The 20,100-nt window shown below is 39.6% G+C and overlaps 1 protein-coding gene across 1 annotated transcript in view; it reads right to left on the bottom strand.

The window, feature by feature from the left end:
• Nucleotides 1–4,696: 4,696 nt before the first annotated feature.
• drosha (drosha ribonuclease III) overlaps nucleotides 4,697–20,100 on the bottom strand; it is a 196,410-nt gene continuing 181,006 nt past the window's right edge. The window contains exons 31-32 of the mRNA XM_033985642.2: nucleotides 18,802–18,848; nucleotides 4,697–5,939 (exon numbers count right to left, since the gene is read on the bottom strand). Coding sequence (XP_033841533.1) covers nucleotides 5,806–5,939; nucleotides 18,802–18,848 — 181 coding nt within the window. The 3' untranslated portion in view covers nucleotides 4,697–5,805. The remainder of the gene's footprint in view (nucleotides 5,940–18,801; nucleotides 18,849–20,100) is intronic.

Below are 20,100 nucleotides of genomic sequence, written 5' to 3'. Positions count from 1 at the left end.
CCCCTGGACAAACTGTGAAAAGAAAAAAAAAAAGTGCGACTCATAGTCTGGAAAATATGGTATATAAAGACAGAATAAACTTGTGAATCATGAGTTTAATCTGATTTTTACAGATAAATACTAAAAAACACAAAATCTCCAGCTTGCTCTCTTTCTGTCGTCGACTCGTAGAAATCCTCATCTTCTAAATATAATTCACCTCACAATAATGATTTAGGATAAGACCCACTTCCTGCAGGTTTGTGACTGTGATGTTCACACCTGAGCAGGTTGTGACAAGAACAAATAAGCAAACAAGGCCAAGACAAAATGAAAGAGAAAATGTAAAAGATTGAACTCAGCTGTTCTAAAATCCATTTTGTCTTCCAAATGCAGCAGTTCCTAAAAAGCCCCTGATTCACTGACACGTGTCCCAGGTGTTTTTGATAATCAGAATTCTCTTGTACTGTAAACACACACTAAAACCAGATCTGATCGTTGGGTAATCTGATTACTCTAGTTGTCTGATTTAGTGGGCGTGTTAATGTACCCAGTGTCCTCTCAACTTTCCCCTGACGTCGATGTTTGTCTGTGGAGCACATTCTGTATGAGACATGGCTGTTGTTGTTTGACCTGACGGAGGAGCGGCTTTGTTCAAATGTGACAGTCAAAAGTGTTTCTGAGTTTAAACGTGTCGACGTTGAGCTGCAGAGGCACAGACAGAAAACGTGGAACTCACATGAAGCTACGAGCAGCACAGTGACGATTATTGAGACTAAATCACGAACGAAACACGTTTTCAGGGGCAAATGCTCAAAAGATGGTCATGTTTAGTCTCAGCAACAGTATTAAAGCTACAGTGTGTAACCTTTTAGCCAACAAACAGATTAATATAAGAGCTTTTTTTTGGTGTTGTTTTGAATTTTACTGTGAGCAGGCTCGCATCTCCACAAACCTGTCTCTTGACCTCTTCACCTCCACCTGCTGTTTTCCATGGAAGTGTCATTTCTTAAATATCTAAGTCCATGGAGAATGTTTCGGAGTATGGTTTAAGTATATGTAAAATGAATTCAGGTGGTGTGGCATCTGCAGAAAGTTACATACTGTAGCTTTAAATAAATGGTGGGACAGTTTTTACGAAAAATAAATGACAATTAATGACATGAAAAATATGCAGTGTAGTTCTTTGTCAAAATGTAATTCAGCTTCCTAGTTACTTTGAAATGTGTGTGTCAGGTGCCCTGCCTCTTCCATGACTTTGAGTGTAGATGTAGATTTGAACCTCTGAGCTGCTGGTTAGGGGGTGAATAACTATAACTGAAAGTTTGGTGTAGCCCTACTGTGTTTGATCACCACCATAAAGTCATGTACAAACATTTATACATTTAGTATTTTGGCCGCCTCCTCTTGCCTTCCAGCCCCATGAAACCAGCCAATCACATCGCTCCGTTCTGTGCACTGTAAAAAATGACATGTGGACTTTAATTAAAAAATATTACATGTAAAAAATAAGTAGTAATTGGTTTCAAATAAAATAAAAGCAATACATTAAATTAAACAATGGAAAAATGAAGCTGATTTCATGCCAGATGCCCTTCCAGTCACAACTATTATGGTCAATGGAGTAACTGCATTTGCTATGGCGGGAATCGAACCTGTAACCTCCTGGTTCACCAAATGCTTAACTATCACCATTACATTTGTGCGATACATGATACATTTACTTAAAGTCCACATGACATTTCTTTAACGTTCTTTTATGTTAATTTCCATGATGTTTTTAACGCGTTTCCATGGTAACACTGATGTCCTTTTCTGGATAGGTGTGTGGTAGTAGATTTGTAGACGCTGCTAATGCTAACGGCTAGCTCTTGTGGCTAATGCTTACGGCTAGCTCCTTTAGCTAACCTGTTGGCTAGCTCTTGTGCTAACCTGTTGGCTAGCGCTCATGCTGACCTGTTGGCTAGTTCTCGTGGCTAATGCTAAAGGCTAGCTCTTGTTGCTAACCTGTTGGCTAGCTCTCGTGCTAACCTGTTGGCTAGCCTCTCTGATGTATTGTGGGTGAACTGTTTTGATGGAGCGGTTTTTCTTTGTCCAAACAGTAGAATCGTCCCAGAGGTTGTGTTAGATTCAAACGGGGCCCAACGTCACTGGCCGTCCATCGACCTGCTTTGTAAAACGTGAGATTTTGTACTGAATATTTATATGACACAATAAAACAGCTTTAAAAATCTAACCAACACCGTCTTGTCTTTCTTTTGGGGTGATTCTGGATAAAGGATCTGACACAAGGAGGAGGGCTCCATGAGCGTCTGTCTGTGCGCTTCAGTTTATTTTTGTAAAGCAAAAATAAACCCCCCCTCTTAGGGATAAATCCACTGATCTCCCTCTTTCCCTCCATGTATTCCTCTTATTCATCCCTCTATCCCTCTCTCTTACTCTATGTCTGTTTCTCTATCTGTATCTATCGCCATATCTATCTATCTATCTATCTATCTATCTATCTATCTATCTATCTATCTATCTATCTATCTATCTATCTATCTATCTATCTATCTATCTATCTATCTATTTATTTATGGGGGCCATCAGGGGCAGCAGGGCCTTCTCTGTTGGCCTAAACATACTCAGAAAAGTGGATTTATTTTATTTTCATAAATAGGTATGGGGCCTTCAGAGTAAACATCTTCTAAATATAATTCACCTGGCCGAAGAAGAAGAGATTGATCTGGTTGCAGATATATTTTTCCACGCCATTTTCAAGATGGGCCTTTCTCGAAAAGCTGGACATTATGAAAAGACGTCGGCCAACCTCTGCGCAAGCAAACCTGTCCCAGCAAGGTAAAGGGTTTGTCCGTCATTTCCAGACGAGCAACTATGAACAGTACCCGTGGCTCACAGCTTCTGAGAAATGCTGCAAATTGTTGTTGTACATCTGGGCACTTAAAGCTACAGTGTGGTTTAAAAACATTTGGAGACACTGGAGTGGACCTGCAGCTCAGCAGCACGCAGGGAGACTGAGCTCCACAATGAAAAAGTGAGTGTATAATGTGAATAATAACGTGGTGCACTGAAGTCACCTCAGTAAAAACTGCACTAAAGTAAACTGCTTAAATCTCAGCTGCGCCACATTTTCAGATATTTGCTGTTGTACAGATGATTTTTAAAAAATGCAAATAATCAGTTTATTTTCAAAGAATAGTTTGTTTTGTTATGGTGTGGCTGGTGTCTTATATAAAATGACGACAGTTTATTGGACTTTTTTTTAAGCTCACATAGCGTCATTTTGGTGGCATTTTGTTTGGCATCTTTAAATCTCATTTTTATTATTATAAAATATTATTATTCATTTTTGACAGTATCTGTGAACTCAGTTTTCTACTCTTAATTGTGAATACAATGCATGCTTATTGGTTTTAAATGCTCCTGAAATTAAGTGTTGAATATATCTATCTATCTATGTATCCATCTATCCATACATCCTTCTATCCATCCGTCTCTCAGTTCATAACACATTTAAAGCTGTGCAGACGTCGTACTGACCTTATACTGACCGAGAGGCTTGAGTCCATCACGCGGGGTCATGTGATCACGTTCATCCCTTGTTTAATTGCTGGAGGTGTGTATGAGATGAATCCTCCATAAACGTGTGCATTAGCACATTAGCATTAGCACATTAGTCTCCATATGTCACAGTCATTTCCTCAAAAGCCTTTGTTCTGACGCTGTGACCAGAGGCGACAGGGAAACTGTTAATTAGCCAATCTATAATTAAGATCTACGACAGCCAATCAGAGTCCAGGGAGGTCTGGAATAAGGAAGAGAACTGTTAATTCATTACAGTGAGTGACAGATGGAGATGTAATGGATTCAAGGCTTGATATAAAAAGGTGCACTATGTAACTTTTCTGCTCGTCTCTATAGAGATGTTATTGATTTGCCTGGAATGTTCCATAGTAAAGCATTTAATCCATCTTGCATTTATTCAATTACACGTGTCTTTATTACTCCAAAAATGCATTGCAAAATACCTGTAGTCTCCCTGGAAATAGATGTGTGTAATGCAATACTGTGGAACATGCCAGTCAAAGCAGTAACATCTCCATGAAGAGAAGCAGGTTTGGCTCGATCAAAGTTACATAGTGTGCCTTTATGGTTTCTACATACGATATGGAGTTTAATGTGGCTAGTGAGATTACACTATTCAGGGATACATTAACTAAGACTTTGCAGTGACACCACGCTGAGGGTGTACTGCATGTGTGTCTATGGTGGAATATTTAGCAGCACAATGTATCAAAAAGTTAACACATTTTCAGGAGTCTGTGATCAATCCAATCATTTATGGTCCTGTTTAGGAGTTTGATTTTTCACAAAAAGGCTCATGTTGGCTAATGCTAGCTAGCTTGTGACTTTCCTTTTATATGTGAGACTTTTTTAACAGCACAAATCAGCTCGACTAAGTCAGTCCTTTCTGGTCAGATTATGTTCAAATTAATGTCTAACTTGAGTAACACAGCTCCCCCGGGACTGTTGACATCAGCTGCAACATGGTATAGTATATTGGACAACCACACAATGAGTTTATGCAAAAGTTTGACAGTTTATTTCATATTTTATTTATTCAAATATGGTTTTATTTCTACAGACAGCATAAGGCAACATCACACTGTGCTACAAATACAAAAACATTGACAGATCAGCCAACGGTTATGGTCTGGCTTTGAGGGCAGAGCTGGGTAAACCAAATGATCATACCCCAAAATAGTTTACACAATATATATAGACTCAAACTCAAACAAAATGATTTAATGCAGAGGATAAGCACAATGTAGAGCTCTGTTGTCACATTGTAAAATGGCATTTTTTTTTTTTTTACTATTATACTTATCCAACTATGAATTGATGCTTTACAGTGACCAATGAGGGCCAAGAATAATTGTCTGGAGGGCCACATGTGCTCCAGGCCACAGCTGGACCATTAAAACTGTAAATATACACACAACACATGTAGCTTTGAAAATCACTCTGACATTTTTAACAGTAACATTGGAGTCGTGAGTCATGTGTTGTGTTATCAATTCATATATGTATTTTTTTTTTCCCATTTTTAATACCATCCTAAAACTAAGATAAGTCTTCAGTCAGTTCATAAAATACTGTACATTTCATTGGCTTATGACTTCTGTTCCCTGATTGGCCAATTCTGAGCCCTACTTCCTGCCCTTCTTCATTCATAAGGAAGTACACAGTGGCTGTTCCTTCTTTCATCTTGAATTTAAAGTCTCTTGGTAAAATTTTCAATCAGTATTTCTTTTTTGTAATCATCCTCTTTTCCAATTGGTCAGTTCATTAAAAAGGCTAACACATGACTCTGACACATGATGTGCTCTGATTGGCCCATTCAGAAGTGTATTAAAACTTGGACCAACACATTATTCCATAGGTCAATATTTCAATTTAAAAAAAATAAAGTCTCTTGGCTTAATTGCTAAAAAAACTGCACTGATTTGAGTCACCTGACTGGTTGTGTACTGTGCCACCCCCTGAGTGGCTGGTTTGGATCTGCTTTGTGTCCTCATTGGTTAGTTGGGTACTGTCCTGTCTCTGGATTTACCCCACGGGGACCGTACCATCTCCTGACGGGCTGGGTTGGTAAGATGTTGTGTCTGAATTGGCTAAATGATAAATTAGTTTGGATCTGTGGCATGTCCTGGTTGCTTATCTGGATAATGTGATGTCTTTTGGTTGGCTAGTGAGTAATGTGCAGTCTCTGCATTGGCTGGGTTGTCCTGTGCCCCCTTCTGATTGGCTGGTGGGTTGTTTTCACTTCCTGCCTCCGTCATCCGCGTCGTCGCTCTCTCTCTCTTGTCTTTCTCTCTCTCGTCTCATCTCCTTCAGCTCCTGTCTGTATTTGCGCTCGATGAAGCGCTTCTGATGGGCCATCTGAGGGAAGTTATCTGCTCCGGGTCGGACAGAGAGACAGAGAGAAACAGAGAGAGAGAGAGAGAGAGGAAGAGCGGAGAAGAGAGAGAAGGCACGGTTAGTTTATAGAACAATATTCAAACACTTCTATGGGGCATTAAATGTAACACGTAGCAGATTTAGATCACCATGTTTCCTTTTATCTTTTTGACAATGCTATATTCGCCAAAAACAACTCTGCTCTGAGTCTCCCCTCCCTTTGCTCTCTGCGGTAAGTCACTCCCCCTTCAGAGCACTATGACAACGCAATCAACCTGCATCCCACTAATGAAACTACTGCACATCACATCACGTTTATGAAATTGTAGTGCATTGTTTTGCATTATGAAAAAATGGGCTGTAGGCGGAGCTTTGTACAGGCTCGTACTGCTAACCAGAAGGAGGGTTCAAATAGAGATCACAAGATTACTCAAACATGCATGGACAACATATAAAACCTCCTCAGGCATGCTTTTGATGAGGGAAAAACAACTCAGTTACTTCTAAAGCTTTGCATGTTCTGCTATTGCTGCTCTCCACGAGATTCAGATTCAAAATGAAAATTAGGACTCTTAGCATACAGATTAATAATTTACAACAAAAAATTATATCTTTTGAATGGGAAAAAATAACCCATGAAAAGATTGTTCTGGTAAATTAAACCTAAGAATGCCACTTTTTGATCTCATCTAATCAACAATTTGCAGTTTGTGAATTTGGTTTGAAATGTGATTAGGCCCATAGCAAACTGTACTTAAATGTCAACACAAAAGAGTAAACAGAAACAGCAGTGGACGAGCCCATTAACGCCTCGTTTAAAACAGCAATGAACAATAACAAGGTCCTACATGACAAAAAACTCCAGTGAGTGTGAGTGTTATAGCCATGTTCTAATGCTGTTACCTCATCAAAAACGGACCTGGCGTTGTGTTTTGTTTCATTCACACATGTTTGAGTTATTCTGCGTTATTTTGTCTGCATCCCTAAACCTCAAAATGCTCTGTTTCACCTTGTGATGTCATTTAGTGGTAGTTTTAAAGTTGACATTTTTGGAGCAATGGTGTCTTTATCCAGGAGAATAGATTACTCAAACACGAATCACTCTAAATCTAATCTAAAAGTATAAGACACATAGACTAGTATACACCCATGGACCACTATGAGCCCACTGGACACTGAGGGATTACACACAATTACACAATTTAATGTGGAAAATCACATTCTATTGTTTAAACATGTTACGTATTTAATCATATAACATGATTAAAATCACTCTTAAACTGTGTTTCTCTGGTTCCTTCTCACTTCCTGTTTACATTTTGGCTGCAGTCTCTGATATAAAGTTCAGGAGCATGACGGACACATGGAGCTGAGCAGGCACTTTTCACAACACTGCTCAAACACTCAGCTCCAGCTAATATCACGCCACCAAAACACACACCCCACTGAGCTCAAAGTCACAGGAGAACACAAGAAAGACACAGGATCGAGCTGTCAAAGTTAAAATCTCACCACGTAACAGTAAATACATGTTTTTATTGCACTGAAAAACCTACATGAACATGCATTCTTGAGCGGGCTTGCATCTCCACAAACCTAACTCTTATTTGGCCTGGAAGAGCTTGTTTCCATGGAAATGTTGTTATAATATTCAACAGTATGACATAAAACCAAAGACTGTATAAAGAAGTGGATTAAGTGGGTGTGACGTCACCCACAGCGTTCAGCTTGAGTCAAATTAAGTTTATTGAGGCTAGAGCAGTTATAGTGGACAATTTGGGGCCAAGATCCATATTTGGAATTCATTGAAATCGTGAGTGTCATAGCAACCAAACAGCCAATCCGGAGCGAGTGCTGGTTTAGCACGGGGCGGGTGCTTAGCAACACTGTCTGCTAACACCAGCAAGAACAACCTCAGAGAATAAAGGCGTCTGATTTGTCTGTTATTAATGTTCATATCTTGACTTACAAACACAATAGTGAAATAAAAAAAAAACAGGATCATGTAGAGCGGGTTAATACGAACATTTAAGACCAAAATGATGAGTCTGACAGCAGTAATTACAGAGAGAGGGGACACAGTTTTTCAATGTAAAGTGAATTAGAGTCGATGGAGCTGGAAGTGCACCTATGATCACTTCCTGTCTGGCGGCTAGCATGTTAGCTATGTCCATTTATATAAACTGTATACAGTCTATGTGTAAAACCAATTTATCTCCACTGAGAATGTTCTGAAAGCTTTTTAAACAGACAGGGCTGTCCAGAGGGAGTGAATTATAGTATGTAATATATATGTAATAAATACAAAAATAAAAATATAAAATGGAAAATAAACAAGCTTGTCAGCGCCCTATGCAGTGATTATGTGCCCTGGGGCTGAGTGATAGAGGAGTGGCAGCCAAACGGTACCAGTCTCTCCAACCACTGCCATGACCATCACTCACACACATTCCAGGCAGTTGGAGTGTCTTGCTCACTGGTTGGAGCTGGATTCAAACTGACAACCTTCCATTTACAAAATAACCGCTCCACCACCTCACCATTGTGCTTTAAAGGTGCACTACAGAACATCTCTATCAGGAGTCCTCATGGAGATGCAGACCCCTGTTAGACACTGATACTGATCTATCCTGCATTTATTTAGAAAAAGAACGTGGTGTGTGAGGGTTGCCCCTGACCACAGATCTGACTTGTAACTTGGCCTTTGATAAGTTAAATGCCATTGTGGAACATTCTAGAGAAGGTAATAACATAGCTCCAGAAAAGTTCCACAGTATGTCTTGAACATGGCGCCTGGTGCAAAGGTTTGTATACTTGTGAGTAAATGTGTTGTGTATGATGTACAGACGTGTCCACAGTGAGTGTGGACAGAAGCAACGCTCACTTGTGTTATTGTATGTGTATGATGTGTATTGTGTATTATGTATATTGTGTGCATGTGTGTATCGTGTGTATTGTGTATATGTGTGTATCATGTGTATAGTGTGTGTGTGTATCATGTGTATAGTGTGTATGTGTGTATCATGTATATTGTGTGTATCATGTGTATTATGTATATTGTGTGCATGTGCGTATCATGTGTATAGTGTGCATGTGCGTATCATGTGTATAGTGTGCATGTGTGTATCATGTGTATAGTGTGCATGTGTGTATCATGTGTATAGTGTGCATGTGTGTATCATGTGTATAGTGTGCATGTGTGTATCATGTGTATAGTGTGCATGTGTGTATCATGTGTATAGTGTGTATGTGTGTATCATGTCTATAGTGTGTATGTGTGTATCATGTGTATAGTGTGCATGTGCGTATCATGTGTATAGTGTGCATGTGCGTATCATGTGTATAGTGTGCATGTGTGTATCATGTGTATAGTGTGCATGTGTGTATCATGTGTATAGTGTGCATGTGTGTATCATGTGTATAGTGTGCATGTGTGTATCATGTGTATAGTGTGCATGTGTGTATCATGTGTATAGTGTGCATGTGTGTATCATGTGTATAGTGTGCATGTGTGTATCATGTGTATAGTGTGTATGTGTGTATCATGTCTATAGTGTGTATGTGTGTATCATGTGTATAGTGTGTATGTGTGTATCATGTATATAGTGTGTATGTGTGTATCATGTGTATTATGTATATTGTGTGTATGTGTGTATCATGTGTATAGTGTGCATGTGTGTATCATGTGTATAGTGTGCATGTGTGTATCATATGTATAGTGTGTATGTGTGTATCATGTGTATAGTGTGTATGTGTGTATCATGTGTATAGTGTATATGTGTGTATCATGTGTATAGTGTGTATGTGTGTATCATGTGTATAGTGTGCATGTGCGTATCATGTGTATAGTGTGCATGTGCGTATCATGTGTATAGTGTGCATGTGCGTATCATGTGTATAGTGTGCATGTGCGTATCATGTGTATAGTGTGCATGTGTGTATCATGTGTATAGTGTGCATGTGTGTATCATGTGTATAGTGTGCATGTGTGTATCATGTGTATAGTGTGCATGTGTGTATCATGTGTATAGTGTGTATGTGTGTATCATGTGTATAGTGTGTATGTGTGTATCATGTGTATAGTGTGTATGTGTGTATCATGTGTATAGTGTGTATGTGTGTATCATGTATATAGTGTGTATGTGTGTATCATGTGTATTATGTATATTGTGTGTATGTGTGTATCATGTGTATAGTGTGCATGTGTGTATCATGTGTATAGTGTGCATGTGTGTATCATATGTATAGTGTGTATGTGTGTATCATGTGTATAGTGTGTATGTGTGTATCATGTGTATAGTGTATATGTGTGTATCATGTGTATAGTGTGCATGTGTGTATCATGTGTATAGTGTGCATGTGTGTATCATGTGTATAGTGTGCATGTGTGTATCATGTGTATAGTGTGCATGTGTGTATCATGTGTATAGTGTGCATGTGTGTATCATGTGTATAGTGTGTATGTGTGTATCATGTGTATTGTGTGTATCATGTGTATTGTGTGTATGTGTGTATCATGTGTATGTGTGTATCATGTGTATAGTGTGTATCATGTGTATAGTGTGTATGTGTGTATCATGTGTATAGTGTGCATGTGTGTATCATGTGTATAGTGTGCATGTGTGTATCATGTGTATAGTGTGTATGTGTGTATCATGTGTATAGTGTGTATGTGTGTATCATGTGTATAGTGTGTATGTGTGTATCATGTGTATAGTGTGTATGTGTGTATCATGTATATAGTGTGTATGTGTGTATCATGTGTATTATGTATATTGTGTGTATGTGTGTATCATGTGTATAGTGTGCATGTGTGTATCATGTGTATAGTGTGCATGTGTGTATCATATGTATAGTGTGTATGTGTGTATCATGTGTATAGTGTGTATGTGTGTATCATGTGTATAGTGTATATGTGTGTATCATGTGTATAGTGTGCATGTGTGTATCATGTGTATAGTGTGCATGTGTGTATCATGTGTATAGTGTGCATGTGTGTATCATGTGTATAGTGTGCATGTGTGTATCATGTGTATAGTGTGCATGTGTGTATCATGTGTATAGTGTGCATGTGTGTATCATGTGTATAGTGTGCATGTGTGTATCATGTGTATAGTGTGCATGTGTGTATCATGTGTATAGTGTGCATGTGTGTATCATGTGTATAGTGTGCATGTGTGTATCATGTGTATAGTGTGTATGTGTGTATCATGTGTATTGTGTGTATCATGTGTATTGTGTGTATGTGTGTATCATGTGTATGTGTGTATCATGTGTATAGTGTGTATCATGTGTATAGTGTGTATGTGTGTATCATGTGTATAGTGTGTATGTGTGTATCATGTGTATAGTGTGTATGTGTGTATCATGTGTATTATGTATAGTGTGTATGTGTGTATCATGTGTATTATGTGTATTGTGTGTATGTGTGTATCATGTGTATTATGTATAGTGTGTATGTGTGTATCATGTGTATTATGTGTATTGTGTGTATGTGTGTATCATGTGTATTATGTGTATTGTGTGTATGTGTGTATCATGTGTATAGTGTGTTTGTGCAGTCGTGTCCACAGTGTTACACAGTGTAGTACAAACAGGAGCTCTCTCTCTGTTATTGAGCCACGGCTCGACCTCATCTATGATTCAAGAGGAAAAACATGACGCTCCAGCCCCGTTTGTTCAAATGCATGTAAACATACTGCCCCTGCCCCGCCCCAGGCCCCGCCCAGGCCCCCCCAGGCCCTGTCGCCGGACCCAGCCTCGAACAGAGAACGAAAGAGAGAGAGAATTACCACAAAATAGAGAGAAGGAGGGAGGGAGAGAAGACAGGCTGAAACAAAGAAGGAGAGACAGGAAGGGGAGAAAAGAGACAGAGAGAAAGAAAGAAAGAAAGCAAGAGAGAGGAGAGAGAGAAAGAGAGAGAGAAAAGGGAGAAAAGAGACAGAGACAAAAGAGAAGTGTAAGAGTTGGAAGAGATAGAGAGAGGATGAGCAAAAGGAGAGACCCTGTTCTTCTCTCAAACTGAAAACACTCTCTTCACTCTAATACAGGAAGTGCTCCACTGTGTTTTTAAACTCCATACACTTTCACTAGAATCATTTGGATCATTTTAGCCCTGGAATTGACAATCTTCTACTGAAAAAAGAAAAGGTATAACAGGCAGCTGTTAACTTGAAAACTGCCCCTTCATGACATCAGGTGGAACAGAGCATTTTGAGCTTTGGAGATGTAACAGACTAATAATAAAGTTACTCAAACATGTGTGAATGAAACAAAACACAACTCCAGGTGTGTTTTTTAGGAGGTCACAGCGTTAGAACACAGTTAAAAGCTCACAGGAGTCTATTCTGCGTAGTACAGGACCATTAATATTTGAGTCAACACATTTTTCCATTTTCCATTTATCTTTACCTTTCCTTTCAAATTGAGATTTTGAGCAGTACGCTGGTCAAATCTGCCTCACAATGTTTCTTTTCTTAAACTGGTCGTCTCTCCCTCCTGAACTGTGAGTTGCCTTTAACTCGTCTCTAACCTCTTAAACTTTTTCATTCAGTTAAATAAATGAGACCACGAAAAACTGCAGCAGCGACGAACAAAAACCCCACACGTCTTTAGTGTCTTTGAATCCCAACTCCAAACCCTCTTACACAGAGACCAGCGCCGATTCACCAACGCCTCAGACCACTTTAAATGCAAAGAAAAGAATGTATTATTTCCTTTTAACCGATGTCTAATTCCTTATTATAGCGGCAGAGAGGGAGAGCGCCAGATAAGGGCCGTATCCTATTAAAACCAATCAAATGGAAGGCGTCTTAAACAGAACAGAGCGAGAAAGAGGGAATCTGAACGCAGCCCGTTTCAGTCTGCTGTGGGACAATACGCAACATATGTGCAGCTTCAGGGACAAAACTGCACTCACTTTAAAATATGGTAAAGAACCGTACGGAACCATACAGAAGCATACGGAACCATACAGAAACATACGGAACCATACAAGAAGCATATGGAACCATACAAGAAGCATATGGAACCATACAAGAAGCATACGGAACCATACAAGAAGCATACAGAACCATACAAGAAGCATATGGAACCATACAGAATCATACAGAACCCTACAAGAAGCATATGGAACCCTACAAGAAGCATATGGAACCATACAAGAAGCATACGGAACCATACAAGAAGCATACAGAACCATACAAGAAGCATATGGAACCATACAAGAAGCATACGGAAGCTACAGAAGCATACGGAACCACTTGGAACCATACAGAAGTGTACATGTTGTAGTGCTTGTGTATATGTGCTTGTGTACATGTGCTTGTGTTTATGTGCCTGTATATGTGCTTGTGTACATGTGCTTGTGTTTATGTGCCTGTATATGTGCTTGTGTTTATGTGCTTGTGTATATGTGCTTGTGTACATGTGCTTGTGTTTATGTGCCTGTATAAAAGACACTTTAAACACTGACTTAACAGACGTAAGGTGCTATCACTTTTTGTTTTATCAGTCCATAGCTATTGTATGATTTGGACAGGTTTTGGCCCTTGTTTACATAATGGTTGTCCAACCAGGATGTTTTGGATGAAATTGTAAACTTCACCAAAATTGAAACAAACTAGGCTAAACTAGGCAAGATGTTTTGTGCAATCTTAAAACTAATAATGATGCTGACTATATTTTAATGAAGTGAGCAGTGTGACCCGTCACGTGCACTTGTTCAGACGTGCTGTGAGGTCTTCCATGTGTTTTTCTCTGGTAGCTCTTCTACAGGGGTAATTGTTGCTAATGCCTGTGTATATGGAGGTGAATACAGATGCTGCCTGATCCGAGGCTCTTGGCTTCCCTTCGTTTATCGACGCAGTGTAATTCCTCTCAAGGACAGTTTGCTCCGATGAGACGCAGTGATGAGGCGGCACATCCAGGATTTAGACAGTGCCCTTTGATGCACACACCAGCGTTTAGCCCCCTTCCAACCTTGTGTTTGTGGAGACCATTAGAGGCTTTGGGTTATAAATAAAACAAGGACTTAGAATGAAAGAATTTAGCTGTTTATTCATTGTATTTTACCCATACTTTGACACTGTTTTGGTGAATGTGGGTACATTTACTGAATGGATGTATCCAATGTACTGTATAAGCAGCTCTTGAGGTCAAAATAAGTCCACTGTAATATATGCTTGCATGATGTTAGCAGGCTAGTTGTAATTAGCTTTTCTTCACTGGTGTCTGAAAGTTGTGAAAAGTGTTTATAAACTCATTGTGGTGAATAATCAGGAAGCTCTGAATGCATAATGTAAGTGAGGAATAACTTTGGACTACTGCAAACTGTTTGAAATGAACTAGTTCTGTTTTTCATGTTTTTAAGATGGTAAAAAATCAGGTACAGCAGCTTTAAGTAACTAGTAGTTGGTATAGCTTTGCAAATTGCTAGGTCATGTAATTGGAGAAGACACTTGACTCACTCCGCTGAATGTATGTATTAATGTATATGTGATTGGGTATTGGTGCGACTGATGGCACAGAATGGTAGCCTCAGTCTACCCCGGGTCAGCTGTGGTTTCAGTTGTGGTTTCAGCTGTGGTTTCAGATGCAGATTTGAGTGTAGAGAATGACTAAGGACTACAGTGTTTACATTTTGATAGGCCTGTCTAGCACAAAACTAATAAATGCATTCATCACACTTTACTCTGTCTTTTCGCTGATGGGTTTCTCCTGTGCAAACAGCAGCAGCAACACTCGCTCAATAAACTACAAGCTTCAATTACACAATCATATTACCACACTGACGTATTAAAGATGCACTATGCCACTTTTCTCATGTAGGCTACAACACCTGCATGTCTCCAAGGAGATGTGATTCCTTTGAATGTTCCACAGTATATAGTAAAGAAGGTGAAACCAACAGGCTAAGTTACAGCTCAGATCTGTGCTGCCTCTCCACAGATCTGACGTGTAACTTAGCCTGTTACAGGTCAGATCTTAGCCTTAACCTTACTGTACAGTAAGAATCTATGTTTATAACCTTGGTCAGGTCTAGGTTCAGCATCAGTCTGTGCTCAAAGAATGAGGTCACACCTGAATATACTGAATGACCAGGTTATTCCATCAATGGGTTTTTTCTTCCCTGATGGCACGGGCAAATTACAAGATGACAATGACAGGATTCATCAGGCTCAAATTGTGAAAGAGTGGATCAGGAGCATGAGACATCATTTTCACACATGGATTGTCCACCACAGAGTCCAGACCTTAACCCCAGTGAGAATCTTTGGGATGTGCTGGAGAAGCTTTGTGCAGCGTCAGACTCTAACATCATCAATGCAATGGTGACAAATTAATGCAACACTGGATGGAAATAAATCTTGTGACATTGCAATAGCTCATCTAAACAATGCCACAGTGAATGTGTGCTGTAATCAAACTAAAGGTGGTCCAACCAAAGTGTGACCTGTTTTATTGGTGGCGACATTTTTTTTTTGGCCAGGCAGTGCTCAAAAGACTGGCAAAGTTTAATGCCATACTGAGAACATTCCAGGCAAAACAATAAGATTTCCATTGAGACAAGCATGTAGCTAACCTTTCCCCAGAAAAGTTACATAGTATTACCTTTAAAGAAAACCGCTAACTGTCAAACTTAATCTTGCCTTCACGACAGAGCTTCTATGACAGCTCTATTGACAAAGAGGCTATTCAAACAGGTTCCAGGTCCTGAGCCATTATCTCGCTGTATTTTAGCATGCGCCGCATTAGCACTTAGCTTTAGCCTGCCCGTGTTTCTGATGGAGGATGGAGGGATTTCCAGGCCAAACAAAAGAAGAGAGGAGTACGAGGGAGAAGTGTACAGCTCAGAGTCCTTATCTTCAGATTAAGAGCTTTACTGAGGAAGAGAGGAAATCCGCTCCCAGCTACGATTCGTTCAAAAGCGTTTTACATTGTTTAAACAGCGAAAAGGGCTGAGGAGGAGAGGTAAGCAGAGACCAAGCCCAGGTTCTGTATTTCTGACGCAGGTTCAGAGAGAGACCTGCAAATCTTAAAGTGCTACTAAATTAAAAGAGCTGTACGTGAAAAACAAAACTGGTTCATTTTAAAGTTTGCAGTGGTCCAAAGTTCCTCCTCAAACACCTTATATATTCAGAACATCCTAATTATTCAACATGATGAGTTTATATGCGCGTTTTCACAACACTCAGAGACCAGAGCGGTATTGTAATGCTAACAACAATTAGCATGCTAACAACGCTCTAGCATTATTTTCGTTTGACTATTTACAATACTGCGCCTTTTACTGGAGATTATTAACAACAAATTTGGTGTACTTGCATCTTAAAGGGCCTGTACTCAAATTGTTCCCATGTATTTGAGCAAAATGTGTCTCTCCCCAGCACAGATATATTGTATAAGCAGCTATTGAGGTCAAAATAAATCCGCTGTGAACTGTCTGCATTTAATTATAAAGTGTATAATTTCCTGAGAATGAGAAAGTGCACTGTTAGCATGCTAGTTGTTTTTTAGCATTACCATGATGGCAAAACTCTGCTTTGGTCTCTAAAGTTGTGAAAAGCAGTTATAAACTCTCTACCCTCTTACATCCACTTGTTTTCACGTCTGTTTCCTGGACTTTGGGCCCTGTTTAAGATTTAATCCCTCCTGGACAGAAGGGGGCAGGCTGCTCGTCGGGTGATAAAAAGTGCATGAGTTTGGGGGTTTGTGGTGGTTTTAATGATGGCCGTCTCACCTCTCCCTGACAGTGCACTGTGTCTGTCTGTCACAGTAGATCCATAAAGACACAGATACAGTTAACACGGAGCTAAAGACCATAGCTTCACATGGAGGCCTCGCATGTGTCTCTATCTACCTGAACCTGCAGATAAAGACACATACAGCTGTGTATCACTGTCAGTGTATGGACAGGCCTGATGTGAAAGAACATCCAGAATTCAGTCACTGAGCTGCAGAGGCTGCACTAGCACTGACTCATGATTGGCTGCAGGTGCTGGGGTTTAGGGCCATTCAGATCAGAGAGAGGCATTTTAAGTTTAAACCAACTGGATTTCAGCTTTAAAACTGGCAACACAAATGAGAGAGTCATGTGAGGCTCATTCTGCTTTGTGATTGGATAATCATCTTAAACCAAAACTTCAAATTATAACATAAACAATGTGGACATCATGTTTGGTGTTTTTGTGATTAAGAATAAATCAGCGTTGTTATCAGTAAAAGCTATATTTAATTTGAACATGTTTTAAGTGTACAGTAAAACATTAAAAAACAACCACATGGACCAATAAGACACAAAAAACTGAAAGAAACATTTAGACTGAAACAAAACAAGCTAAAAAGAAGAAAAAGCTAAAATATCCTAAAGTCCTAGATCACAGTGCTTTGTTCAAGTCTATAACATCTGGTAACCAGAAGCTAACGTCTCACCTCCCACATGTATACAAAGACTAAGTGGATAAGTAAGTCTTGCTCAAGGACACAATGACAGTATGCACTGGTCCGAGCCAGATTTGAACCACTGACCAGACTGGAATGCTATAAACACTGTCGCTCTTTCACTCTGATTAAATTTGAGCTTTAAAAATGCACAGTGTAACTTTTCTGGAGGAGTTGTCGTGCCCATCTCCTTGGACGTTATCACTTTTCCTGGAATGTTCTACAGTATGGCATTAAACTTAACTCTCTTGCATTTATTCACTTCAATTAGCACACTACAGAGTGGACCTTTAATTTGACCTGGTGGCATGACCTGCTCATCTCCATAGAGACAAGCAGGTGGGAGGCCCTCCACCAGGAAAATTACACAGTGCAACTTTATAAAAAGTTTCAACTGGGAGGACATGAACGTGATGAGGATAGTGCAGTCTTTAGAATTATGGTCCGAAGGAAATATTGGGCTTGTCGCTCTGTGAAAATCTAATTTTCCTTTAAGACAAGCCAAAGCTCTGCTGAGTAAGTACACCGCCGACACACTGGCCCTGTGATTACAGCCTGTTTAGGTTCACATCAGGGGAGTGGAGCTTTGTACTTAGTTAAATAAACTCATTCAGTTTGATTCTGAGTGTGAGTGGAGGGCTGTGTCTAAATAACATGACATTAAAGGTCCATTTACTCAGACCACATCAAAACTTCACAGTAACTACCTCTTAATGTGAGGGCCCAGTGTTTATTAGGCACTTTTTATGAACCAATCAGGGGAAACACAAAAGTTCTGTTGAGCCCTGGAGAGAAATATTTCCAGAGAACATTTCATCCCTGATCATTTTATGAACTCTCTCAAAAGAAGGTCGTCTGACTTCAGCTCATTTAAACCAGTGCCATTATAGCTGTATCGACGTCTCGTTCAGTTTATGAAAGTACAAACAAGATTTTTGGAGTCAACATTTATCGTGTTACATTTTCTTTGCACTACTGGGATGTTTTTGGTATTTTTTTTGGTGATTTAAGCTTTAAAAGGTTGAGTTACAAATATAAACTAAGCACTAATGTGTTTCATTTTGCTGTTTATTTATTGCAGCTCATTTTCTTTTACAGTATTGAAGATTTAGAATGTTTTTTTGGGGGAAATGCTGCTTCAGGGTTTTTGTGTCAATGGCATAAATTAGTTTCAATATTATCATTAATTGTCTAGAATTTTCTTCATCGACAGATGGCACATCAGAGTGTGTCGTGTTGACAGGTGCACTAGTTCCTCACCTGAGCTGCTCCTCTGGGTGTGTCTGCAGGGTGTCGGCCTGATCTATTCTAAACCCACTAAAGTCGATACTGTAAAACCCCCTGACATAGCGTTTGATACCAATACCAGTATCATAACAGGACATCTTTAGTTTAGTGTGAACATGGTGCACTCACATTTGTCCAGAGCGTCCATCGCAGCTCCCATCTCTGCCTGCTGGATACTACAGGAAATACACAGACCAAAGGAGAGGGTTAGAACCAATTCAAAATCAACACAAAATTTAGGTCCAATGAGCAGTTTTGACTGTACATCAACTTCTCGTTCAATAATTCATAACTGGAAGAGTAAGCCTTTTGAGGGTTCATATTTATTATGGTGGTACTTTTTTGTACTATCGATATTTTTCTGTGATAAGATCTGAGCAGCTTCTGACTCATTCATTAGATCAAAAATGAAAACGTGTTGCATTCTATTATTTATTATAGTGTAAATGTACCTGGTTTGCACATACACACAGTTTAGTGAAAAAGGGGATTTAGAGTTGAGTTGGTCTTTAAAGATGACACATTTCTTTAATTTTTACATCTTTTGTGCAGCTGTTTTATAATAGACAAAGGACTGTGTTATTGTCTTGTACTGTATGTCACCCAGCGGAGAATCAAAACAGGATTAACATTCTGAATTCAAGTCATTTGAAATCTTAGCCATGTCGCTGTTTTTTTTTTTTTGTAATGTCAAAAAAGTGTTGAGAGGATTATCCAAAGTGCATTGTTTGTTTGTTTTGAAAAGGCTTAAGAGGTGAGTCCCATCTGAAAAAAAAAAACAGTTTGAGATGAACGCTTGAATAATGTGATAATACCTGAGGAGTGACAGCAGAGGGGCTTAAGGAGTGTAAATACACAAAGATATGAGAAGAGAGAGAAGAGAGAGGAGCGAGAGAAGAGAGAAGAGAAAGAGAGGAGAGAGAGAAGGGAGGGAGGGAGAAGAGAGGGAGAAGTTAGATAGAAGAGAGAAGAGACAGAAGAGAGAAGAGAAAGAGAGGAGAGAGAAGAGAGGGAGAAGAGAGAGAAGAGAGAGAGAGAGAAAAGAGAGAGAAGAGACGCAGAAGAGAGGGAGAAGATAGATAGAAGAGAGAGGAGAGAGAAGAGAAAGAGAGGAGAGAGAGAGAAGAGAGCGAGAGAGAAGAGAGGGAGAAGAAAGAGAAAAGAGAGGCAGAAGAGAGGGAGAAGACAGAGAGAGGAGAGAGAAGAAAGAAGAGAAAGCGAGGAGAGAGAGAGAAGAGATGGAGAAAAGAGAGAGAAGAGGGAGAGAGAGAAGAGAGGGAGAAGAGAGAGAAGAGAGAGAGGAGAGAGAGAAGAGAGAAGAGAAAGAGAGGAGAGGAGAGAGAGAAGAGAGGCAGAAGAGAGGGAGAAGTTAGATAAAAGAGAGAGGAGAGAAAGAAGAGAACAAGAGGAGAGAGAGAGAAGAGAGGG

This window comes from Periophthalmus magnuspinnatus, chromosome 20, assembly GCF_009829125.3.
Source record: "Periophthalmus magnuspinnatus isolate fPerMag1 chromosome 20, fPerMag1.2.pri, whole genome shotgun sequence".
Lineage (NCBI taxonomy): Eukaryota > Metazoa > Chordata > Actinopteri > Gobiiformes > Gobiidae > Periophthalmus > Periophthalmus magnuspinnatus.
Note: the sequence above shows the minus strand (reverse complement) of the source record. Positions and strands in the feature narration are given on the sequence as shown.